A 25,163-nucleotide genomic window follows, 5' to 3' on the forward strand; every position below is an offset into this window, starting at 1 on the left:
GAGGGTTTTTTTTTTTTTTTTTTGCTGTCACAAAATGAAGTCTTCTAAGACCAAAACTATTACATGAATGTATTTAGCATGCTTCACTAGCTGTCTATAGTATAGGCTTCACTTAAAGGAAGAAAGAAGAGTATAAAAGACAGCACATACAGATGACAATGACAGAATGAGAACTACAGTAAGTCACTTCACAGGCAATCACAACAGTTCATGCACTAGGATCAACAAGTTGAAAGTTTTACAAACTAGGCTTGATCTCCACGAGGTGAGCCACGAGAGCTCCAGAAACCTGACTCCCTCCATTCTCACCAGTCCTCTTACTCCTCCTCCTCTCACTGTCGGACTTTTCAATCTTTGATTTTAAAGATGCTGCCTCTGTTCTCATATCTCTAGCGGGCTTCGATGTAATGGAAGGCTGGAAAACTTGAGTGGCTTCGGACAGGGACGTGTTTCTTGACGTACTGTCTTCTTCTTCATCGTCATCGGACACCTCTGACTGCAACTTTTTGTCTTCATCAGACAGGCGGTCCACAAGCTTTAAAGCCTCTCCACTAATTCCCTTAAAATATTCAATAGAATGTTTACATACCTCCCTAAGCTGACTCTGCTTTACTTTAACTGTTGCTGCTGCAGCGGTGGTGGTGGTGGTAGATCTTACCTTTAATGGTAATTTAGAAGGAAGCGGTTTGGCTTTGCTTCTCTCTAGCTGCTCTTGGTTTTGAACTGCTGGTGTCTTTCTAGCTATGGCTAAGTTATGCCTTTGTGTATTTTTTACAGGAATCTTAGACCTTACTTCTACATGTGGGAAAGAGCTGTTTTGTTTCCTTTTGTCAAGTTTACTATCCTGTCTGACTTTACTCACTCTGCAGGCTTGGCTACTGCTATGTGGGATAGCTTCTTTTGCTGAGGTAGCCTTTATGGGAAGTTTTGATCTCGCTCTAGTCCCTACTGGATCTGATGACTTCTGCTGTTCTCCATGTACTTTTGGTTTACAGTGTCCTTGTGTTGCACCTGTATCATTTCCTGAAGTGCTTTTCAATTGAGTAGCTTTCTGTGTGGGACACTTAGGCTCAAAATGTTCATTTAGCACTACTTTACAGGTAACGCTATCGTTAGGTAAAGCGGATGGGTCCAAATTGTTGTTGTTATTAAAATTATCTTTTTGGAAATCATGCTTTTCTGCTTCCCTACTACTTGACTGGCTTGTAACCTCCTCTATGGCTTCATATTCTAACCCCTGAACACCTGGCGTCACAGCCTCTAGCTTATCTGTCACTTCTCCAGAGACATCTTTCTTCAGCGTCATGGCGGAAGCAGAAATTCCCATTTTAATAGGTGTGCGCAATTTGGGATCAACTTTAGAAGCATTAACAGTGGTCGATGATTTCTCCAGGGAGTTACTACCGGGTGTTGCTTCCGTACAATCTCCACTGGCCTGGGTGATGAGCTTACATTCAACTGTTGGTGTTTCTACTTCTCCCTCTATGTTTTTTCCTACAGCTTTGTCCCCTGACTGCAGCTGTGTGATGGCAGTGACTTTATTTTTATCCCCTTCCCCCTTGTCCCCTGACTTCCCTTCAGAAGTATGCTCACCAATCTGAAAAAATTGGAGTCTTTCTTCAACAAAATCCCTCTTGCTCATGTCAATTGCGCCACTGCGAGTCATCTCAAACATCTTCCCTTCGTGAAACGGGAAGGGATTGGGCTCACTAGTTGGTGTACTTTCATCAGTTGGAGTTCTGGCTGGAGTCGTATCTGGGGTTGTCGCTTGAGATCTGTCTTCTACAGCAAGGCCAAAAGGCTTAGCCTCGTCATCCCTCGATTTGGACTCAAACACTTCATCATCACCACGGTTATTGGACCAAGGGTCAAAATCTAGGCTTTTAGTAGCTACTGTCTTAAAAGGGGTTGCAAACTCTTCATCTACTTTGTAACTGAAATATGTATCAGGAAACACAGTCCTGTCAGGGTGCCTGCCTTCCAAAGTGAAAAACTGTGCCCCTGATTTTTGTTCAGTCTTATCGGCACTTTTTTCAGCTGCTGGACATTTTGATAAAAGTTTGTTTTCTTCAGTACCAACTTTTTCTTCCTCCTCAATAACTTCCAGCTTACTTTGGCTAAAACACCGATCAGTCTGTTTCAAAATGCCTTCTGTAGCCCATATGTCTTTTTTGATTTCCACTGCTGGGCCTGCAAGTTTGGAATCACTCTCGGTTAAGCCATCATCTTCATCTTGTAGATCATACCCATCAAGAGAGTCAATTTCAGTTGCATCTGTATCATGGGAAAATTCTGCAGTGGTTGCTATGGAACACTCAGTGACAGACTGGTCATTGTTCCCATTTTGCGCAATATCATTCTGGGGAGAATCAAGGCTAAGATCAAAATCATTAGGTTTCCCATTCTCTCTTTTCGCAGGCAATTTATGCTTGGAGCCTTCCTTCTGGCCATCTTCAACGTCATTCAATTTAAACATGTATCTTTTAATGGGAACAGGCTGATACAGGGATTCATCATCGCTGGAGTCACTAAGATCTTCTCCTGGTGGCCCAGGAGAAGGTGGCTGTACTCTTATGAGTGGTTCAGCCAGCTGACATTTGTCATGTTCATCCCGTAGGTTTACTTCTATCATCTCCATTTCACTCTCAGAGGAGTGGCGCTGCTTTTCTGATTCTGTCTGATCGGCATCTAGCGGAGGAGGAGGAGGGAACTCAATGTACGCAACCCGGTTCCCTTTGGGCCTTTTATTAGAATCTCTGTCTAAGCTACTGGGCAGCACTCTGTCAATTTTTGGTGGCTCAACAATGGCCTGTTTTACAGAGGTTGACTTAGCCTCTGCTTCCTCTTCAGACTCCTCAGAAACCTCAGGGATAGGACTGGGTTTGCCTGGTATATAAGCAATTAGTGAATCAGGCGTTTTAGATGTAAACTCGTAACTCACTTCCTCTGAGCTAGGAGTTTCAGGTGTTAATGGACTTTTCCCAGAACTATCTATAAAGGACACCTGCTCTAATGTGTCATCTTCTGGACTGCCTTGTGGAGAAGGAAGCTGTTTCTGCTGCCTTGTGGTGTAAAAGCCCCCCCTTGTCTCTTGTACCGTCTTACTTTCCTGACTTACAATTTTTTTAATATTTCCTTGTTGCACCTCCCTTTCATATTGCCTCCCTACTTGAACAAAACTGACATAAACAGGTAAGGTTTTTATCTCTTTTGTGCCCTCAGCTGTTGCTAAAGGGGCTGATTTTGCCAGGTTATCACTATGAATAGAGTCAAAGTCCCTTGAGGGAGACTCCTTTCCTGGGCTATTTTCTAAAGAATCAGGTGATTTACTAAGGGATAGCTCAGCATCCTCCATAGGAGGACTTAATTTGATGTGCTTACTGCTAAACTGACAAAATTCTGAATACTTATTTTTAACATGCTCTGTATAATCAAAATTCCTCTCAGTTTTTTCCTTTGCCACACTAGCATGGGACACTTTAGCTGACAGTTCATGTGCTGCATGTTTTAGCTGTTCATGAACTCCATCGGGAATGCTAGCTGATAACATTCGTTTTTCTTCTGAAATTCTGACTGGAATGTGGGATGCAGTCAATGGTTCTTTTTTCTTTGAGGTTTTATCCATCACTTCACTGGGGGGCTCTCCTTCTCTGACAAAATATTCTCTATAAAGGACCTTTTTGGATGGAGATTTTACAGTCACTTCCTTCACCTCCTTTGAATGGGACCCACTCGTTGACACCTTGTGCTCATGCTCTGTCACAGTGATGAATTCACTGGCTCTGCCCAGATCTTTAGTCTCAGGGTGGTCAATGTGATTGTCTTTTACTGCATCCTGAACAAGCACATGGGACAGTTTTTCTTTTTGTGTGTTATGGGCAAATGTTCCAGGGCTTTCCCATGTCCTATAGACCTTTTTATCCCAATGCCCCTTGGCTGATGCAGTATCTGAGCTCGTACTGTACGCCAAACCTTTCAGCTTCTGCTCTGCAAAGCCTTCTGGAACATTCTTACTTGGCATTTCATTTCTGTGTCTGAGTACATCTGAAGCAGCAGCATCTTCCATCACTTTGCCTTTACCCTGGGCACCATCTTTTAATTTGCTAGCAGGAGATTCCCTCTGTAATGTTATACTCCCATCTGCAAGGTCTACCTCTTTTGCATGCTTTTCTCTTGCATAAAACTGATAGACTGGGAGCTTGCTCTCTTGCATTTTTTTCACTGGGATTTTAGATTGAGTGTCCTGCTTCTTATCATCATGATGTAGGTCCTTATTCTTTGAGCCTATGCTCTGTTCAAACTTCAGCCTAATAGAACTGAGTTTGGATTGCTTCAGCTGGAATCCGGTTGGCGAAGCCTCGGGTGTCCTACTCTTCTGAGCTGTTCCTTTCTGCTCCATCAGCTGCTTACAGTCCTCAGTCTGTTGTGTAAGGGCCCTTCTCTCGGGACTGCTAGGCAAACTAGCTGCTTTTCTTTCGTCAGCTTTTGGGAAGCTCTTCCCACAATGGCCAAAGGGTCCTCCTCTAGTCCAGTCATCCTTTGAACTCTGCACCTCAGAAATCGTCACCTTTTCGGGACTGCTGCTGGTTGAACTATGGCCAGAGTGTGCTTCTTTCCCATTCCTTTTCTGCTGCTTTTTCTCTGGAGATTGCAGTTCATCATTCAGTTTCTCTGTTTTGTCCCGGAAGAACTGTGATACTTCTGTCAGTTTTTCTTCTGCCTCCTTAACAGTCCTGTCCACCCTGTCTTCATACATCAACTTTTCTCTACCTCTGTCTAATCTGTTCTCAGTAAAGCGCATCCACATTGCGTGCTTTGGGCTACTAACATCTCCGGTATAATGTAACACTGTCACTTTATCATAATGATCATCTTTAGACATTTTACCTACACCATTTTCTGATATATCTTTAGAGATTTTGGTGAGGATTTCTTTGGGGGGGGCTGTGGCTATTTTTTCTCTGCATCGTTTATCATGCCCCTGAAAGTCTGAGCTAAGGGGTAGAACATGGTCAGTAACTGACTCCTCAGTATCAGAGTGAGACACATCTAGCTTTTCTGAGAGCAGCATTTTCTCAGCAAACCTGTAAGACTCCCCTCTTAGTTCTGACAACTCATCGTCATGGTACTCTACTGAGTGCTGACTTAGAAGCTTCAGTGTTTTGTACGAGTCATCAGACATAAGTTGGGCAGAACTAGGGCGACTGTCTTCTTCCTGAGACACGGGAGTATTTACTCTAGAAGACTCCAGATAAGAAGGTAGGGACTCTTCTGCTGTCAGTTCTTCTTCTTCTTGCTGACCTTGTTCATCTGAACAAGGAAGAGCATCATGTTTTTCCAAATCACCTCGAGGTAAGTCTTTCTGATAAACATACATTTCTTTCTCTGGGTGCTTTTTGGTTTCTCTAATAATGACTTCAGTAGGTTCAGCCTCATTACCTTTTTCGATATGGACCTCTATTATACGCTCCAGTTTGGGTTTCATTTTGCTGTCCTTCTCTGTATGTTGTGGTGAAATTTCAGTAGACTTGCTAACATCTGGTGTTACCGAAGACTTATGTTCAAACAGACCTGCCAACTCTTTGGAAGGATCGCGTCCTGACTGAAAAGCTTTCATTATATCATGAACAGACATGGTTTCTTCAATTCTTTCTGAAGAACTCTCAGTGCACGGAGGCTTATGGTAAACCATTCTGGTAGTGGTAGTTATATGAGTTTCTTCTTTTACACGGACACCTTTACCAAGAACACATTTGTGGTCTTCATCTTCATTACTGGCTTTTATTTGAAAGGCTTTCATTTTTTCTTTGATAGACCCTCCGTTTGGCCTGGGTTCCACTTCCATAAAAGTAGGTGCCGTTTTCGTTGATGGCGGCTCTTCTGCTTGAGGTTCAGGAACTTCTTCTGATGAAGGTTCATAGCTACGGATCACGTGAACCACCTCAGTTCTTGTCTCTGTAATGACCGGAGGGATGGGTACATCATGGAAAAGTGGTTTCGGCCCTGTGCTCTCGGCGCTTTGTGGAGCTGAAGGAGTTTTCTCACTTCTTGTTTCAAAGCCACTGTCAGACAAAGGACTTTTGTCTTGGTCATGTTGGGAAAAGTCATCGGGAGACTCCAAAATAGTATCAGTTCCAAAAAAGGAATCTGCAATTTTACACAACTCTTTTTCTGAAGTAGAAGGCCTCATGGAGGCTGGAGGCATTTTAAGTTTGTGTTCTTGCAATGCAATGGCTGGTTTTAAAACTCTCTTTTGTCTCTCTTCACCTTCTCTTTTCCCCTCTTCAAACTTGTACTTCAGACTTGCCAGAGAACTACTACCAATGTCATTTGTCAAATAATCAATGACTTTAGTCAAGTTATAATCCTTTTCAGATACAGCCTTCGCTTTAATTTGCACCTTTTCAGGAATAGTTATAGGAGGATATGTCATGCCTTGCCGTCTTGCTTCATCAATCTCATCTGCACTGAACTCTACCCATTCATCCTCAGAAGAGTGTCCTTTATCATTTTTTGATAGCTTGGTTGATGCTTTCTTTTCTAAACACACATCTTTTTTCAGTATCTCACTAACTTTTACTAAGTCCTCTTTTACTTTCTCAACAATTTTAAAAGGTTCTTCATCATCTATTCTACCCTCCTTTGTTAGTTCTGGCTGGAATTCCTTGTCCTCCATTACATCTGTCTGCAATATCGCTGTCATTCTTATTAGGTCCTCTTTCATCTCAGCCACATCTTTTAACATCTCCTGACTAGAAGATAAAGAAGATGGTACGGACAACTTAAGAGCAGAGGGTGCTAAAAACAAGGATGATTTTATAGGAGATGAGGTTCGGTTAAAGTGAGGCTGTGTGCGTGTCTCTGTAGTCAATGTTTTAATAGGCGATAGCAACGCAGCTGCCGATTTGGTAAGGGAAGATGACTCTGGGAGCTTCTTTAGTGCTGGTTCAGACAAAACATTGACTACAGAATATACTGGGACTGTGATAGTTGATGAAGTTACTGACGAGGTAGTTGCTGATATTGACCCAAGAGATGTGTACAATACACCTGCAGGAGTAGTTCTTATTGACTGAAAGGCTGATGGAGTTGAAGACACATGCGACCTGAGTGGAGAAAATGGGGTTGCAGTAGTGGTTGGAAACATTTTCTCAACAGTATCAGTTGCTGCGTTAACAGCACAACTTGCAGAACTGGTTGCTGCAGTGATCTTGTCTTGAAATGTGGCTGTGGCTTTAGCTCCATTGATTAAATTGGCAGGGGACGGATATTTCAAAGGTGACATGGATCCGTTAACCATGGCTACCTCTGTATGCCCGACTGTGTGTTTCACAGGGGAAGTGAGGGATGAAGCCATCGTGACCTTAGATGGTGAAACAGCATCAACTGCTGACTTAGCAGGAGACACCACTGACTTTAAAGGTGAAGATAAAAGCGGTGATGCTGATGTGATGATTGACTTAAATGGCAAACTTGAAGAGTACATGTTAATGTTCGATTTGGGGGATGCTGGAGGCGTCATGGTAATGGATGATCTCTCCAAAAGAGACCCAGCTGTAGTCACTGGAGATGTCCGAGAGGGGAATGCGGATGCCAGCCCTTTCAAACTAGTGGCTTCTGTTACTGTGGGTGCTCTGACGAAAGAACCAGAAGAGACTTGGATATTATATGGAGGCTGTGAGACCACGGTTTTTATTGGAGAGGAGATTGTCCGAAATGATCTAATTGGAGAAGCTACATCACTAACAGATTTAATTGAAGACGTAGTGGAGGCTCCTAATGTGGATTTGATTGGTGAAGCAGAAGAAACGGACCATATTGATTTTAATGGAGAAGCTGTTGGAGTGTTAGAGGAAGAGCTTGATAGAGAAGTGAAGCCTGATTTGGAATGCCCAGGCACAGTAATTGGTGCTGTTGTCCAAGACTGATACGGTCTTGCTGAAAAGAATGGCTTGTATGAATAGGTAGCAGGTAGGGATCTTGTTGCTCCTGCACTTCGTTCAACTGTTTCTTAAATTGTTAAACCAAAATAATCAAACGTAAAAATCAACAAAAATGATTGAAAAACAGAGAGACCAGAGAAGAAAATTGGTCAGTAAACGTTGTAATATTACAAAAAAAGCAAGTACAACTGTTTGTATGAATTAGAATGAAGTAGGTAAAATCAACAGCTAAACAGGTAGGGAAAAATAGGAATGAGTCACATAATTATGGATGATCCAAAATTTAAAAAAAGAAAGAAAGAAACCAACATGAAATGAAAGACAGGAAAGCACAAGGCAACCGAGTCTGCAAACAATGAAAGAACAGAAAACACATAGAAGGAAGTCCATTATGGTCCAAAGTAATAGCCACAACCAAAAATTCTTCTCTTACTTCCTATTGACTTTCTGATGTGCTAAAGTTAAGATATTAAGTATCTCAGCTCCATTTTGCCTGTTATCAGTATGTCTTTGCTTTGTGCAAGTATCAAAATTGTCCTTTGGAAAATTTCTGTCATTATATCCTTTGCAGTTTCATTAATACATTTTATATTTACTGTATAGCAGTTTCGTTAACACAAAACGGTGTAAACTTGTGCAAATGACACTGAGTAGCTAAAGTCTGCTTTGAAAACCACTCCGAACTATTTCATGCAGAACCCAAAATACCTTTAAGGTGACAGGCAATTGATGTGCAAACTGTGAAGCAACGGGAATAAAGTCAAAACTTTCTCTCTCTCCCATGCACATTTTGTATATGCTTCACTCTCACAAAGCCAATAAGAGCAAGACCTTTTCTGACTCAAGGATTAAAAGAACCAAAAAGGGGGGGGGGAGCTTTTTGCATTTGTTGGCTTTTTCATGCGATATTCCTTTTACTTGGTAAAACTTAAAAGATAAAAAGCTTCACATGAAATGACTTTAAGAAGCATTTGTCATACATAAAAAATGGGAAATACGATTAATGAAAAAACGTGAGCAAGCAAAGCAACCAAACTTTAAATTTTATTCATGCATGGTTTATCATGTCAAAAACAAGCACATGGAATAAAACAGTTTGCATGGTGTACTATGCAAAATATACAAATGTTCAAAAATCTTTCCACAGGAGGCATTTAAAAAGAAGAGTACACTTTTTCTACAAGGCGTAGTGTCTTGGTACCTTTTGAAGACAGTTTTCCTAGCAGTTCAAGGAAAGCAAGCTCAACCTTCCCTATCACAAAATTAACAGGGGGCTTCCAAAGAGAGGGACTTTTCTGTGGTAGCACCATGGTTACCATACTGCCCCCCTGCCAGTCAGAGTCATCTGATGTTGTCTTCACTGTCTTCAGGTGCCAGTTGAGTCCATCTTGTCTGCCCATAGAAAGTGTCAATACTAATGGAAATTGTTAGAATATTGGCTGCTGGTCTTAATGTGCTGTTTACATTTTTGAAGATTTTATTATTATCTATTTTATAATGTGTTTTTATAATGTGGAACTTGCAAGCTGCCTGGAGACTATTTTAAAAAAAAGATGGGATATATATTTAAAAATAGCTAAGTAAATACTTAGCTGGGAATGTCAACTCTAGGAAGCTGTAATTTGAGATTAACATCACCAGTGTCTCTTAATATAGTAATGACTTTCAGAACTCCAGTCTTTTAAGTTACCAGTGGTGGCCTTCTCAGAGGAATAGCAGAAGGATTTTCCTTCTCTATCTTCAAAGCCAGCTGCATGTTAAAGCAGCTCCGGGCAGGGTGTACTGAGGCAGCTCTTCCCCCAACACACACACACACGTATGTATTTGTTTGCTTTCCCAGCTGTGGGCTTGCTTTGATGGCAGTGGCTGGCTACATCTGAAAAACCAAATGCCATTTAATTTTCCTAGATGCCCTGGAGTGACACTACATTGGACGCTCGAGAGCACTGGGGAATGCACAATGGTAGGTGCCTTCCCAGCCACTGCCAGCAGGCAAGCCACCAGCTGGGGAACTTGGCAGACGCAGGTGAGGCCCTGGAGCTGCTTGAAGATGCTGGGCACTTCAAAGTGTCTTCAGCTAATGCCTTTACACCAACAACCAGTTGTGCAGTTTTTCTCCCCTCAACCCTTCCTGTAAGGGACTCCATGCAAATGGGTGTCATTATGGGGAAGCTGGCTCACATAATCTTTGAAGTAAAGAGGGGAGGCAAGGGGAGCGGCACTTGCCTGCTCCTCTGATTTGCAAGGGCCACCACTGGTAATGACCCACGGCAGAGTTCTTTTGTCACGAATGCTTAAATGGTAAAACACAGAAACACATTAAGGCACAATCTCTTCACTAGGAACTAGCATGGAAACAAAAATACCTTCTCAGCGCAGCTTTGTCTGACATTACTCTGATATTGTTTCAAACAAACTTTTGTCAGTTTTTTTTAAGGCAAACAATAATTAAGTACAAAATAATCAACTGGTTCTATCCAGTAAAGAGTAAGCATTGGTAGACCAGCTTCTCTAAGAGCTGTCCATTGTACAGTGGAAAATTATGTATACATTTTTCCACTGTACAGTGAGTAGTAGTTTGAAAATTTTGTACATTGGTTCTACTTCATTTGTATTTACATTTACAACACACACATGCTAACTCTGGATCAACATGACAAGTTAAAAACCTACCTGTCGGGATGGTGGCTGATGGAAAACATGCTGAGTCCCAGTCAGGATCATATTCCCTATTTGCTCCCAAAGTTGCTATTTACTGCAGACAACATCTTTGCAGGTAAACAGCCACCAAGGGACAATTCTGAGAAGAAAAATCAATGCTGGGCCCTGATTCTGACTGAGGTTCCACCCAGATGTTTTTCCTTTAAAATAAAGATCCAGCACATTTTTTAAAATGCATTTCTAATGTAAAATATAGTTTGGCTCTCTGCTACAGCCATGCTAGTGCCCATCTACTAACAAGCCAGGTTCAAGGTCCTTGGATGAATTTACAAAGCCCTGAACAACTTAGGTCCAGGGTTCCTCAGGGACCACACAACTTGATCACTGAAATCATCTGCAGGAATGTTGCTGGACATTCCCTAAATGTGTGAGGCTCATTGGGGGGGTGGGGGGGGTGGGGGAATGCAACAAACAAACATATAAAGAACATTTTAAAAACAGCTCATCTGTTTGGTAGTGCAAACTACTACAGTGAACAGTGAACTCTTAAGTGTGTAATTCTCTTCTACATTCTCTTCAAAAGTGTTTTTGATCTGTTTTTTGCTGGTCAATATGTTACCAACTCCATAAAACTTACTATGATTTAACCACCTCATCTTATTAAAGGTAGAATAGCCTGTCTTCTTTTGCTATAGAAGTACTGATTAGTGAGTCCACCCTAATGATCCTTTTAGTCCATGGATATTTCAACAGACAAACTATGGTTTATTAGCCTGAATTTCCCAAGTTATCTGCACTCCAAAGGGTTCTTGGATAATTGGAGACTTTTGCTTGTTAAATCAGGCATTTTCCAATGACACCAAAACATGACATTTATAGAAAAAATGTCTCTTCTTGTGAAAGATCAGTTTACAGCATTAGTAGGTTTGTTAAGAAACTCACTCATTCCAGGCTCAGTCAGATAGCTGTAGCGCTTACGTAAAGCAAGGGACACAAAGTTCTGTCGCCGGTCTGTTTTCTCGGTCTGTAACAAAGCATACTTCCGTTTGGTACCTTTAATATACAGTTGCTGCTGTCTAGAGCAGGTTTCTTTCTTTTAATTAATGAATTAACATTCCACTTTTCAAAATATTGTCCAAAGTGGCAGACAGAATATAGCAATAATTCTTGTTCGTTTTTGTTTAAATGGGAAGATAACACACACATACCCTTACATATTTTTAGATCTTCAGGAGAACTAATTGTACCTTGGAGAAGAATATTTGCAACTAAAGTGTGCTATGAGCTTATATGGAGAGTGGAGCAGTGACTTGCACTTCTTCAGCATAGCATTTTAGCCTATCACCCTATAAAGCAGATCAGTCTCAGACAGGGCAACCAATGCGCTTACATAGCTGAGTATGGATTTCACCCCATTTCTTCCACAGCAAAGTCATGCCATGAAAGTGAATGAGTATATTTTTGTCACACTTCCCCTACACACACTCCCCTTTCTACGAAGGCCTCATTCATTCATATATAAACTGCTTTGAGGTTTTTATTTACAATCAAGTGGTATAATTTTAAGAATGAAATAATAAAGTAAGCTAAGTTCAAGTTACAGCCCAATCCACTTCTATGTTTTTAAAGTTATCCCTGCTCACAGACTCAAATTCCACCCGCCCCCGCCCCCCAATCTCTTATTTCTACCAAGCCTGCACCTGAAATTACATTTTACCAACATTCAAGTCTTGTAACTATGAGATGTGTGTTGTCTTTGAAGAATAGGTTTACAAAGTTCTCATTTCATTGCTAAAGCTTCTTGAGCTTATTTGGAGAGAACAAACATCTTGAGGCCTAATCAGGTGCTATCAAAATCTAGGATTCAACCTCTTGGAGCAGGCTTTGGGCACACCCATTTACTCCCTTCTCACAGACTGAAGGGCATGAGGGTTCATGTTTTGTATGATCATGGGATCTACCTGACCTTATAAGACAAGTGAGTTCTGCCTCACAGGCTCAGAGATCCTTTGTTAGAACAAAGATAGGATCTCCTATTCACTAGCTGTTGTCTGTTCACATTGAGGGAAGCTGGGGAAGGCTGTGGGATGCAGCATGAGCCCAAGGCCTGCTCCTAATATCACCCCAGGTGGAATCCTGGAAAGAAAGAAAAAAACCAGTACTCTAACAGGCCTTGTGTCATGAAAGAAATCTATCCATTCTTAAAGTGAAAGACACAGATTTTAAAGACACATGGTATTAAGATGAATGTTGGCAAAATGTAACACCAAAAACATTTTTAGTAATTTAGAGAACATGTAAAACATGGCCAGATATCACACACCTGTTTCTTTAAGGAACCTTTGTGAGTTGCTAAGCCTTAATTTTTGTATTACAAAGCACCATCATTGTAAATCCCCCATATCATATAGCTAGCATTTTAGTAATCATTTTTGGCACACACAAGGCTACAGTTATACATGTAGAATATCACTACAGCTGTAACTTAGGCCAGCCAAATAAGTTCTTCAAAAATCAATTTGTTGCAAAAGCACATATATCACAATGTACACCTACTTTAAAGGAACTACATAAAGGACAAAGATAAATAAATGAAAAGAGGAATGGACTGGGATTTTTATAAATATGCAAAAATGCAGGGATGCAGATTAGAAAGCAGGTTACAATCACTAACAGATTACAACTTGCTTCAAAAATCTCTATACGGGTTGTAGATCTGTTTTTAGTAAAGTTTCTAGATGCTAATAGTGGGGTGTTTTTAAAGATATATATTTAGTTTGGTAAGAAAATAGGACAAGTCAAAAAGTACTTTTGGGTTTTTTGTTTAGACGACCAATCCCCATGGGCTGTTATAATATCTAAAGATGCTGTCCTGCTAAGCTCAATCACATTTTAAGGCCCTATTGATTTCAGTGGGAAGAACAGAACACAAGCTTAACTTCCTCCCACTGAGATTAGTGCTTAACTTTGCCTGAATCATGCTTTCATCTTCCTTTACACTGTGTCTCCCAGTGAACAAGAGAGTCATAAATTTCACAGAGACAACAGTCAGAAACCATGAATCCCATGGTGCTGATCCATCTGCTTCTTCCAAGGGAGCAAGTGGCTTGCAGCTTCCAGTCAGGAGCCATTCTTCTAAAGGTAGTTATTGCAGGACCACTAGGCCTGGGATACCCGAGCAAAGGATTTGCTGGGTCTCAGTTGCCTATTGGGTATTGGGAGGAGGAATGGACAGGCAAGACAGTGTAGTTTGCTGTATTAAAGAGGATTAAAAATACTGTCTAGCTGGAACTAAGGAAGTGGAAGGAAAATAGCTTCTCTGCTGCTCCTCACCTAGATGAATAGCAATGGGTATAATCAAGGGATCTCCTTCAAAACCTCATGCATGCATCCAGTGGTCTGTTTCTCTCTGGGTGTACAAGCTATTCCCGCAAAGAGGAGAAGGCAGAATGCTGGGGTCTCTGTGTGAAGCAAGCATGCAAGAGCTCCCCACAATTGGTAAACGGCCAGGCGCTTTGCTTTGTGCAAAGCAGAAGACATAGAATATCTAAGTCTAGTGAAGAGTGAGGGCAGAGGGACAGAGGCTAGGCTCATATTGTTCCAAGCACATGTTATTGGCTTCATTTATTTGGTTTAGTAAATCTTTTTTGTGATACCATATATCTTTAATGGATAAGAATTCTGATTATAATAAAAAGTAAAATAAAAGACAGTGTTTATATTACCTCATCATCTTGATCTGACTCTGTTTCCTTTTGGTCCCAAGATGCATTGCAGAGACAAGGAATATTATAATGGACAGCAGGGAAAAGAATATCAGGATATGAAAAGGACCAAGTAAGGGAGCACAAAAAATGCAAGCTAATTTATAAAAGGCAAAACAAACCCAAAATGTCAACAGAATATAAATTAACAAACAAAACTTTACATCGAATGCAAATCAACACATGACATTACTAAAAGCATAAAGTATATGAACTGTAAGCTGAAGCATGAATTGTAAACGGAGGACCCGGTAATCAAAAATTGCAGAAATGCAGCACCACAGTAACAAGTCTCAAAAAGCTTTCTGCATACATGAAAACATTAAGACATAAAACAGGCTTAATCAGATTGCAAAGCATTCACATTACTAGTGGTTCATTACAATCAGCAAAAAGAAAAAAAAAGAAATTAAACTAGCCTTAGTGATCATACCTTTTTGTGTGCTGGCAAGGTGATATTCAAATTGCAAACAGCTGTTTGCGGCAGACCTTTTGTAGTCTTTGGTTCTTTCAGAAATGATAAGCGACCACAAGGTTCTTGGCTGGTGTCTCTAATCTATATATATATAAAATGTTCACACACTAGTTTGAAATGTTTACAATCCTTTGGGTTCCATTAAATTTAGTTTAGCTATTAGCTCTAATTTAAAAACAAAACACGCAAAGAAACCCCAAAATCTAAGTTCCTTGAACCATACAATGGGAAGGCACCTGATAATTATCAAATCAAGTGCCTTGTGCTGAAACAGGATCTCCAAACATTAATTCTCATCTGTCCTACACATTAATCCTCCACATTATTTCTACCACAGGGTGTTACAAACACAAAGCTAAAGCAATTACAAGGTGTCTGCATTATTCCAAGGACAGTTTAATAAGACTAATAAAAAGCTGGCCAAAGTTTGAGATTGCATTTAATTATCTAAAGCATTTTATAGCCATCCTGCCTTTCCATCATAATAAGACTGGTGACTTAAAATTTTTAAAAAGAAAACTTCTACAATAAAATCCAGTAAAACCACAAAGTCAAACTGAGCCAATTGATAGTAGCAAAAAGGAAATATATTAAATTAAATAAAAACATAAATAATTGACAGCCCAGACATGGAATATCTTATTCAATTGCCAACTAATTGCCAAGTGGTAATACGGACCTTTCCCTGGTCACCACCTAATTAAGCTTCATGGGTGGGGGTGGTAAGATCATAATTATGGATGATCATAATTATGTGAAAAGGTGGCATATGAACAAACTAAATCCATCCATCCATCAATATGGAAGAAAGTGGTCTTTCTGGCAACCTAGACTTAAGGCCAGAAAGAAAAAACCTCCCATTTTTGTCTGGAAACAAATTAAAGTGCTTAAACTAAATCAACAAGGCAACAACACAAGCCACTCGGTGGCTGCATTTTCTCCTGTTTTGGAGATGGCATTCTGAAGGTATAATGTGAACACTGGCAACCTGGCTAACATGGTAACTTTTTTGCACATGGATGTTGTGGTTATTTAAATGCTTCTTTTAAAGAATTGCCAACTTGTACCTCCAACCATTTAAGGGGCTTTACAAACACATTTAAAATCCTAACAAAATCACAACTGAGAAGTAAAATTAAAATGCAGTTGAGTAGCAGTCCATAAAATATATATTTTTGTAAAGAAGCAGATTGGCCTTTTAAACTTTGCTTAATAAGTGGTACAAAGCTTTCTAAATACTAGCAAGGAGGTAAACCGAAGCCCATCATCTTGAAGTTCATCCCAGAGCCCTGGAGCCCCTTTCTGCCAACAACCTAATTTCCTCAGTGTACCTTAAGCAGGCTTCAAACCTGCCATTCCCAATTAGTGGGATGGCGGCTCACATCTCGTGGTAGCAATATGCCGTTGCACAGGTGAAGTGGATGGCGCACCTTTTCCAAACACCACAGACAAACAGAGGGTTTGAAAAACACACACAAACACACAAGGTTTGTCATCACGCAGGAACAGTTTTCTCATTGTGACTGCTCCAGTGCGGTTTTACTTTTACCTTGATAGAAAATGGCAGTCTATTTTCTTTGAAAGCATAAAAATTAAATACAAGCTGCTGTCCTCCTTTTGTCAAAGGGGCTAGATTCCCGTAGCAATCCACATAAATAGGCTTTCCTTCCAAAACCTGTTGGGTCAACAATAAATCTGTTAGATCTATTTCCGTGCCGAACTATTGCAATAAACAGTAAGCATCCCAACTGTTAAATTACTATTTAAACCCACAGTTAAAGTTGCCTTTCAGCATGGCTTCACTGCAGTATTTTCAACAGGAAGAGATGTGTGGTATGTTCTTTGGTGTGGGGGGAAGGTCAGTCAAGACTACAGATATTTATTTCTAAACTGACCCTTCAACAGCCAGCTGGCAATTTAAGCTACGCAAAGCTCAGTTCTTTACTTCTTTCTTTCTTTCTCCCCCGCCCCCTAACTGATAAAAGGACTCATGGACAATGTGAAAGTAAGTTCACACATTCCACTACTTGTCCGTCATGCCTAGGTGTACCAGGAAGAAAGGGGGTAAGCAATGCCCCGGTTCTGGAAGACATGAACTGAATTACACTAGCATCTTACTCCATTCAAATTAAATAAAACATTTTGAACAGATAGATTCATGTATTGGAAGCATTTGTTTAGCAAGATTGGGCATGTTATATCCATCCTTAGGCATCTATGCTCAAGCTTATTGGACTCAGGTGTAGAAAAATTAAACTGACAATAGTCATTGTTTTGATGTCTCTTGATACTTTACCGACAATGCAATCTTGAATTTGTTTAGAGACGCAGGAAATTTGTAACTGTCTTGACAGCTGTGAATAGACTGGTTTTAAAGTGCCTGAAATATCTAAATTGGCCAGGCTAACTGATAAACACAGTGATGTTTACTGTATTGACAGGTTTATAGACACAATTTATTCTTTATTAGAATATGAACTGTAACTTTTAGAAAGGAATATATTTTTAAAAGCCCCTACAAAGCCTGTAGATCTACAATAGGCCTTTACTGTGGAATGATGGTATACCTCAATATCTTTACTTCTTGCAACTTCTTCAAAGTTTTCTTGCTGCTCCAAAGTTTTGTCGACTTTATCATCTGTCATGCAGAAGCAGCGCAGATTGGATTCCACTGCATCATTCATTTTGGCAAAAATGACAAACTTGGCCATGTAGGGAACACATATTAATTCCCTATAAAGCTGTGTGGCCAACCCGACAGTTTCGTGAACTTGATGGCAGTCTGCTAGCCAAAATCTGGATGCACATACATAGATGTAAAGACCAATCAGTCCATCTTTATACAATGGTGATTTCCCACCATAACTTTACTGTGGTTTGAACTACCTCTCCAGCTAACAGAACCAAGTCACATTCCTGGGTTTTCTAACTTACTTTTTCTTATATATACTTATAAATTACTTCTGGCAAAACTTGGAGGTGGCTGATCTGAGAACTGTCAAAGCATGTTATAGACATGTTCAATACAATATTTATTATTTTTTCTGGTCTGCTCATAATGTGCTGTGTTGGTTTTCTGTAATCTAGGAAAAGGGAACTCTCCACTGCTGATGGCTGTGCTGCACACCTTGGAGGCCAGATCTGCCACCTCCTTGGCAAACGAGCACTTCTGCACATTGGTGATGTGTGTGCAAAAACAGATCTCAGTGAGCAGAAGGAACTGAATGTTGTGGAAACTGCTCCTCTGTATAATATCTAGATACCAATATTGGAAGAATGACGGATTACTAAGGCACTGGCGCCACTCTGTTAAAAACAACAAGATGTGATTAGGGGCACCAAAATCTGAGGAGAAATTCAGATGGGAGGATTTTATTTTTTCTGGTAAACATCCCTAGTTATGAATCTGTTTTTGCTCCTCTCCCATCAGTAAAAAAAGTCCTGCTATTGAGCTAGTTATTCCAGTGTGTACCACTCAAGTTATTCTGATCTTCATAATACAACCTGTATGCCGTAATAAAGTATAATTATTTGTGTTTCATTTGCTTTTACTGTACCTGGCTGAAACGTTGGTTGTGAAAGAGACACAATCATTTACAAAAGTCAGTGGAGTGGTTCCTGTGATGTCTTCCCACTGAGCTGGTGAAGTACCTCCTAGGAAATAAAAGATGAAGTCACACTTGTTTAAAGGGAACTGATTTTTTACATAGATCTGAAATAGTGCTTTAGGTTTGCACTTTATCTTAGTTTTATTTATACATAATAATTGGTGTGGGAAGTTTCTGAAACACTCATATAATGTGGTGATCATATGGAATGGATTCCTTTCCAGAGGGAAGGACATGAAAGGTCTGTAATATTTAAGGTGGGCAATATAATGCTTGGATTGCAGAAGGGCAGGGCAGAACTGGGGAGAGCTGGTCCTCGCCTCTGCAGGATTGCAGAGGGATGGGCAACCAGTGGCGCTAGGTCAACACCGCAACCCCTGTGTCTAATTACAAAAGCTCCCTGCAAAACCATCAATTCTGGACTTTGGCCAAAGCCATCTGTCTCCACCCCAGCAGTCCACTGGACAAGAAGGGGGACAGTTAAGGAGAGAGAAAGGGGTGTTGGGTGGGTGTGTGGAGAAAAGGGGGCGTGACAGAAAGAGAGAAAGGTGATGACCCCACACACTGCTGGCTTTGGCTGATTCCATATGCGATATGCAGTACCAAGGAGATGCTCCTGGGGGAAATGCGACTCTTGAGAGAGGGGAAGAGGAAAAGTTTGCCCAATTTAGAAAAGATATGTTGGATAAATGGGGATGCCCTTCCTTATGCCTTTGCCTAACCTGTTATGCTACACAGTAGCCGAAGGCTGGGTGTCGTGTCTCCTTTGTATCCATTGGTTATCCCTTCCCCTGATGGGGGTGGCACAGGAATTGTCATGGTGATTGGCTTATGGAATTTTCTTCTTCTTGGTTCCACAGTGACAATGGGGCTGAATGTTGCTTTGTTACCAAGGATTTTCTTGACTGTTTCATCTGGAACTGGTTGAGCCTATTTTCAATATAGGAAAAAGAGATTCTAAAATCATGGGATATAAGATTCTCAAACATGCAATTTATAGTTACGGGTAGGTAGCCGTGTTGGTCTGCCGTAGTCGAAATAAAATAAAAAAAATCCTTCCAGTAGTACCATACTTTACCTAGATGTTATTTTTCTGTAAAATTTCTGTTGCTGTTATACAGCATAAATGCTACACAAATGCAGGATTTTAGGGTAAAATTCCATTACAGAATTCTGTAAAATTCAACAAGTCCCAAACTTCAGGTTGTATTCAACTTTTACTCAGCGAAGACCTATTGAATTAATGAACCTAAATTTGTTACAGCCATTGTTTTCAATGGGTCTACTCAAAGTTAGCTGAATGCAACCCCTTCTTCTTTTTGGTATTCTTATCAATTTCAACAATGTCATCTGGTTCACTGAAATGGGGGACCTAACTAAAATCCAACAACTGCAAGGTGAAAATATCTGTTGTATGTAGGTGGATTTGCTGTAAAAATATGGATTTCATCCAGAATGCCGCTGTTCCCTGCTTAGCAGATGCTTATACTACAGATCTGAATAAGGTTCATTGGGATGACCAAATGCTAAGGTGGGCAGGATAGGTAAGCTTTTAACAAGTTACACAGAAGTGGGCATTTTGGCAGTTACAATTTGCCATGCAGGAGGGAGAAGAGCTGCTCCTTTTATTAAGAGGCCAGACTGGACAGTACACCTCTTAGGAAGTGGTGTACTGTGTAGAGGGGAGCGTGTGGGCAGGTCCTCTGCTCACTGTCCCACTTCTGCCATTCACACATGCTTCCTACACATGTAAGGTTCAATGCATACAGGTAAGAAATGTGGTTGATTTCCTCATTATATCAGGAATTTGTGTTTGTGGGTGGGTGGGTATGTTGAACTATAGGCATATACAGATAGGTAGCCGTGTTGGTCTGCCGTAGTCAAAACAAAATAAAAAAAATCCTTCCAGTAGCACCTTAAAGACCAACTAAGTTCTAGGTATGAGCTTTCGTGTGCATGCACACTTCTTCAGCAGATACATCTGCTGTAGATACATGTATCTGCTGAAGAAGTGTGCATGCACACGAAAGCTCATACCTAGAACTAACTTAGTTGGTCTTTAAGGTGCTACTGGAAGGAATTTTTTTATTTTGTTTTGACTATAGGCATATAGACAGTATTTGCATAATCCATCCTTGTGTCTACATGAAGGAATGGTGGGCAGGCTGAAGCTGCAGGCACTCATTTCCCTCAACCTGTTAGGCCAGATCTCAGTAGGTATATCAGGACGGTGCTGTGGGTTAAACCACAGAGCCTAGGACTTGCCAATCAGAAGGTTGGTGGTTTGAATCCCCACGACGGGGTGAGCTCCCATTGCTCAGTCCCTGCTCCTGCCAACCTAGCAGTTCGAAAGCACGTCAAAGTGCAAGTAGAAAAATAAGTACCGCTCCGGCGGGAAGGTAAACGGTGTTTCCGTGTGCTGCGCTGGTTCGCCAGAAGCGGCTTAGTCATGCTGGCCACATGACCCGGAAGCTGTACACCGGCTCCCTGGGCCAGTAAAGTGAGATGAGCGCTGCAACCCCAGAGTTGGTCACGACTAGACCTAATGGTCAGGGGTCCCTTTACCTTTACCTTTAGGGAGGTACATCATGTGATCCGGCCCCGTTAAACCTTACTTCTGGTTTTCAAAAATGAAAAGAAAGGCTCATCTTATTACCTGCAGACCCACTCGTATCCGCTTAGTTAATGCTCCTTCAGGGAAGGAAGCCTGGACTCGAGGCACAGTTGTGCTGCTCAGAATGCCACCCTCTGGACCAATCTGGTTGCTTTCTTGCTTAATTCGTGAAACCACAGCAAAGTACTGAGGAAAGTCCTTCGTGACAATTCTGCAGATACGCTTCTTCTCAAGTTCCTCTGCGCTGTCCAATTCTATGCAAGGGAAAATCAGAAATGTTTATAAATATTTATAAATATTACTGTTCAGGTATTATGAGTGGGCTTTTTAAGAGAGTTTCAGCCTTGTCCAAGAAAGTCTTTGGGTTGCTTTGAATACTAACGCATATGCTGTCCTCAATGTAATGCTTTCTGGAAGAACCTCTTCCTGTTCCATTTCAAGGCTGAAAAAAATCTGTAACGGCAAGCTGGACTTAACATCAGTTTTGTTGGATTTGAACACCCAGCCTGAATAGGAATTTGGTGTAACTCAGTAATGCACAGACTGCACTGTGAATACTGATTGGACCACATGAAAGATACTATTTTATTTACTCTTATTTACCCCTTTCTGGTTTAACATGGCTATTTCGTTTTGATCTGATAAAAGGCTAAGTAATCACCTTTATAATCAACCTCATGACAGAAAGGTGTATTAATGAAAGGAACAAAACGTGAATCTGCATCCAAACTTTTTTTGTTTGGGGTTTTGGTTTATTGGGAGATAAGAAGTATCTCATAACTCAGTTGGTTAGATTAGCTCATGGTGGTCTGACCTGAGGAAATGCCAGATGAATATAAAAAATATTATTTATGCATTTAATAAATGTATATTTCACCATTCAATGTGCAACATTTCTGGGTTATATGTTCCACTATTAAAGCCTGGTTCCATTTTTACAGGTCTACAAATTACGTTTTGGTTCTAATATCTAGCTTTGCCAGTAGATGGTGCTGCTTTCACCAAACCCAGTAATTATTCTGTCATAAAAGGGAAAAGATACACTGAATGGATGGTTTAATTTATCTCACCACTGAGTTAGATAACAAATAAGTCAATATACCAGACCACTCCTATAAATCAATCAAGATGGCATCACTTAGGATGCTGCTTCCATACCATACCACATAGGGCTGATTCTTCAAACATTTGTCAGTTTCTCTGCCTTTCCTACAATCACAATTGCATGGAAGAAGCAATGTCTGACTCAGCATGTTCCTGCTTACTGCCACTGGCAGCAATTCAGGTGAACACAAATTTTCCAACTGAATACTTGTGAACATTTTCTAACCCTTGCATAAACAGAAATAGCAGCAAGAGGGGAAATAATGGATATTCAAACAAAAACTAGAAGTTAGAGAAATTATACAGTGGTACCTGCAGTAATAATTTATAATAATAATAATAATAATAATAATAATAATAATAATAATAATAATATTTTTTTATTTATACCCCGCCCTCCCTAGCCAAGACTGGGCTCAGGGCGGCTAACAACCAATAATAAAAACAAGTTGATTAAAATACAATTTAAAAGATTAAGATACAACATTAAAACAATTAGGGAGCAATCTCTTCATAGGAGGAGAAAGGAAAAGGAAAGAGGGGGAGGGAATCAAACTGATTCTGAGCCAAAGGCTAGGTGGAACAACTCTGTCTTACAGGCCCTGCGGAAAGAGATCAGATCCCGCAGGGCCCTGGTCTCAAGAGACAGAGCATTCCACCAGGCCAGTGTTGAGAAGGCCCTGGCTCTGGTTGAGGCTATTCTAACTTCCTTAGGGCCCGGGACCTCTAGGGTGTTGCTATATGTGGACCTTAAGGTCCTCCGTGGGGCATATCAGGAGAGGCGGTCCCGTAGGTACGAGGGTCCTGGGCCGTGAGTCAAAACCAGCACCTTAAATCTGACCCTGTACTCCACTGGGAGCCAATGCAGTTGGAAAAGCACTGGGTGAATATGCTCCCATGGCAGAGACCCTGTGAGGAGCCTTGCTGCAGCATTCTGCACCCGCTGGAGTTTCTGGGACAGCTTCAAGGGCAGCCCCGTGTAGAGCGAATTACAGTAGTCAAGCCTGGAGGTGACCATCGCATGGATCACTGTGGCCAGGTCGGGGCGGGAAAGGTAAGGGACCAACAGTTTGATGCAGTGAAGGTGGAAAAATGTCGCCTTGGCTGTTACTGTAACTTGCGCCTCCATGGAAAGGGAGGCGTCAAGGATTACACCCAAACTCTTAATGGAAGGCAATTGCACTAATTGGGGCCCCGCAAGAGAAGGGAGTTGGTCCCTCATCCCCATACCATCCCGACCCAGGCAGAGGACCTCTGTCTTTGAAGGATTTAGTTTCAATCGGCTCCCACGAAACCATCCAGCCACAGCTTCCAAACATCTGGTCAGTGTGTCAGGGATTGAGTCGGTATGGCCATCCATCAGCAGATAGAGCTGAGTGTCATCAGCATATTAGTGACAACCCAGCCCAAAGCTCTGGATAATCTGGGCAAGGGGGTGCAGAAAGATGTTAAAAAGCATCGGGGAGAGAATTGCGCCCTGTGGCACTCCACACACCAAGGGGTGGTGCGACGACAACTCCCTACCTAGTGCCACCCTCTGTCCCCGACCAGAGCTAAAAGAGCACAGCCATTTATGGGCTATGCCCTGTATCCCCACATCGGCGAGGCGGTGGTCCAAAAGATCATGATCGACCATGTCAAATGCTGCTGACAAATCTAAGAGAATCAGCAGTCCCAACCCTCCTCCAGAAACCTACCAAGCTGTTCAGCAACTGCTCTCTCAATTACCTTAGCCAGATATGGGAGATTTGAAACTGGGCGGTAATTGGATAGATCTAAAGGATCTAGTGAAGTTTTCTTTAAGAGCGGACACACCATTGCTCCCCTGGGAATGTCCCTGTGTTAAGGGACAAATTGATAATTTAAACCAGAGGGGTCCGCGCGATATCTGGGCACGCCCTAATCAGCCAAGACGGGCACGGATCGAGGAGGCAGGTGGTGGGCCTACCAGCTTGGAGGAGTCTATCCACATCTGCAGGGAGTATCTGATCGAAATGTTCTAACACTGGACCCGAAGACAGTCGAGGGGCCTCCAGTTCTGTCACTGTATCTAAATTGGCAGGTAGGTCACGGCGGAGCAACAGGACTTTCTCCACAAAAAAACTTGCAAATGCCTCACAGCTGTGGGTTGAATTTGTGCTTAAATTTGGTTGTCCTCCTAAGGATGTTATTGACCTAATTATTCTAAAAAGTTGTGCTGGGCGAGAGCCAGCGGATGCAATGGAAGCTGCGAAGTGAGATTTCTTAGCAGCTTTCATAGCCATCTCATAGGCTTTCATAAGCGTCCTATAAGATGTTCTTGAAGCTCCGTCACGAGTCCATCGCCATACTCACTCTAGCTGTCTGAGATCCCGCTTCATTTTCTGGAGCTCCTCGGTAAACCAAGGGGCCCGGTTTCAACGGGGTCGCAGAGGGTGCTTGGGCGCAATCTCATCGATGGCCGCCAAGAACCGGTTATTTCAGTCCTTGACAAGGTCATCTAATGAGTCGCCAGGAGGAGCAAGGTCCCTCAAGGCCAGACGGAATCTATCAGGATCCACCAGTCTTCGCGGGCGAGCCCAAATAGGCTTGCCACCCAAGCGGGGGGGGGGAGCGGGAAATCAATCTTGGCTTTCAGAGCGTAGTGATCAGACAATGGCACTTCCACAGGGGGGAGCATGATCACATCTATGCCAGCACCAAAGATCAAATCCAGCGTGTGGCCTGCTTGATGGGTCGGGCCCATAACAAACTGGGAGAGCCCCAGTGTTGCCATAGAAGTCACTAGGTCCAGAGCCTGTGAGGAGGGGGCGGCATCGGCATGGATGTTGAAGTCTCCCAAAACCAATAGGTTTGGGAACTCCAAGGCCCAACCTGCCGCCACCTCCAGCAGGTCTGACAGGGTGGCTGCTGGTGCGCTAGGTGGTCGGTACACCAGCCAGACAGCCAAGTTCTCCTTGGTGCCCCACACGACATCAACACATTCAATGCCGGAGATTGCCGGTGGTGGCAGAG

The 25,163-nt window shown here is 41.8% G+C and overlaps 2 protein-coding genes across 64 annotated transcripts in view; one reads left to right on the forward strand and one right to left on the reverse strand.

Annotated features, from left to right (window-relative positions):
- LOC309341600 (uncharacterized protein) overlaps positions 1 to 25,163 on the forward strand; it is a 99,523-nt gene that overhangs the window by 30,220 nt on the left and 44,140 nt on the right. For 7 of the 31 annotated variants that reach the window (XM_081861310.1, XM_081861309.1, XM_081861312.1 and 4 more), the window contains 3 exons: positions 9,852 to 9,969; positions 14,371 to 14,441; positions 17,931 to 18,384. The exons of 4 other annotated variants lie outside the window; for them this stretch is intronic. In XM_081861310.1, the coding sequence (XP_081717436.1) occupies positions 9,852 to 9,969; positions 14,371 to 14,441; positions 17,931 to 18,102 (361 nt within the window). In that variant the 3' untranslated portion in view covers positions 18,103 to 18,384. 20 more of the 31 variants (XR_014156402.1, XR_014156412.1, XM_081861316.1 and 17 more) reach the window with 13 other exon arrangements.
- ANK3 (ankyrin 3) overlaps positions 1 to 25,163 on the reverse strand; it is a 393,627-nt gene that overhangs the window by 17,853 nt on the left and 350,611 nt on the right. For 26 of the 33 annotated variants that reach the window (XM_081861089.1, XM_081861079.1, XM_081861106.1 and 23 more), the window contains 9 exons: positions 21,108 to 21,319; positions 19,174 to 19,381; positions 18,401 to 18,497; positions 17,411 to 17,639; positions 16,393 to 16,518; positions 14,802 to 14,924; positions 14,330 to 14,356; positions 11,547 to 11,628; positions 310 to 8,010 (listed from right to left, as the gene is read on the reverse strand). In XM_081861089.1, coding sequence (XP_081717215.1) covers positions 310 to 8,010; positions 11,547 to 11,628; positions 14,330 to 14,356; positions 14,802 to 14,924; positions 16,393 to 16,518; positions 17,411 to 17,639; positions 18,401 to 18,497; positions 19,174 to 19,381; positions 21,108 to 21,319 — 8,805 coding nt within the window. The remainder of the gene's footprint in view (positions 1 to 309; positions 8,011 to 11,546; positions 11,629 to 14,329; positions 14,357 to 14,801; positions 14,925 to 16,392; positions 16,519 to 17,410; positions 17,640 to 18,400; positions 18,498 to 19,173; positions 19,382 to 21,107; positions 21,320 to 25,163) is intronic. The other 7 variants (XM_081861103.1, XM_081861101.1, XM_081861102.1 and 4 more) reach the window with 5 other exon arrangements.

The sequence above is a fragment of the Podarcis erhardii genome (assembly GCF_964252035.2).
Source record: "Podarcis erhardii genome assembly, chromosome: 5".
In the NCBI taxonomy this organism is placed as follows: domain Eukaryota; kingdom Metazoa; phylum Chordata; class Lepidosauria; order Squamata; family Lacertidae; genus Podarcis; species Podarcis erhardii.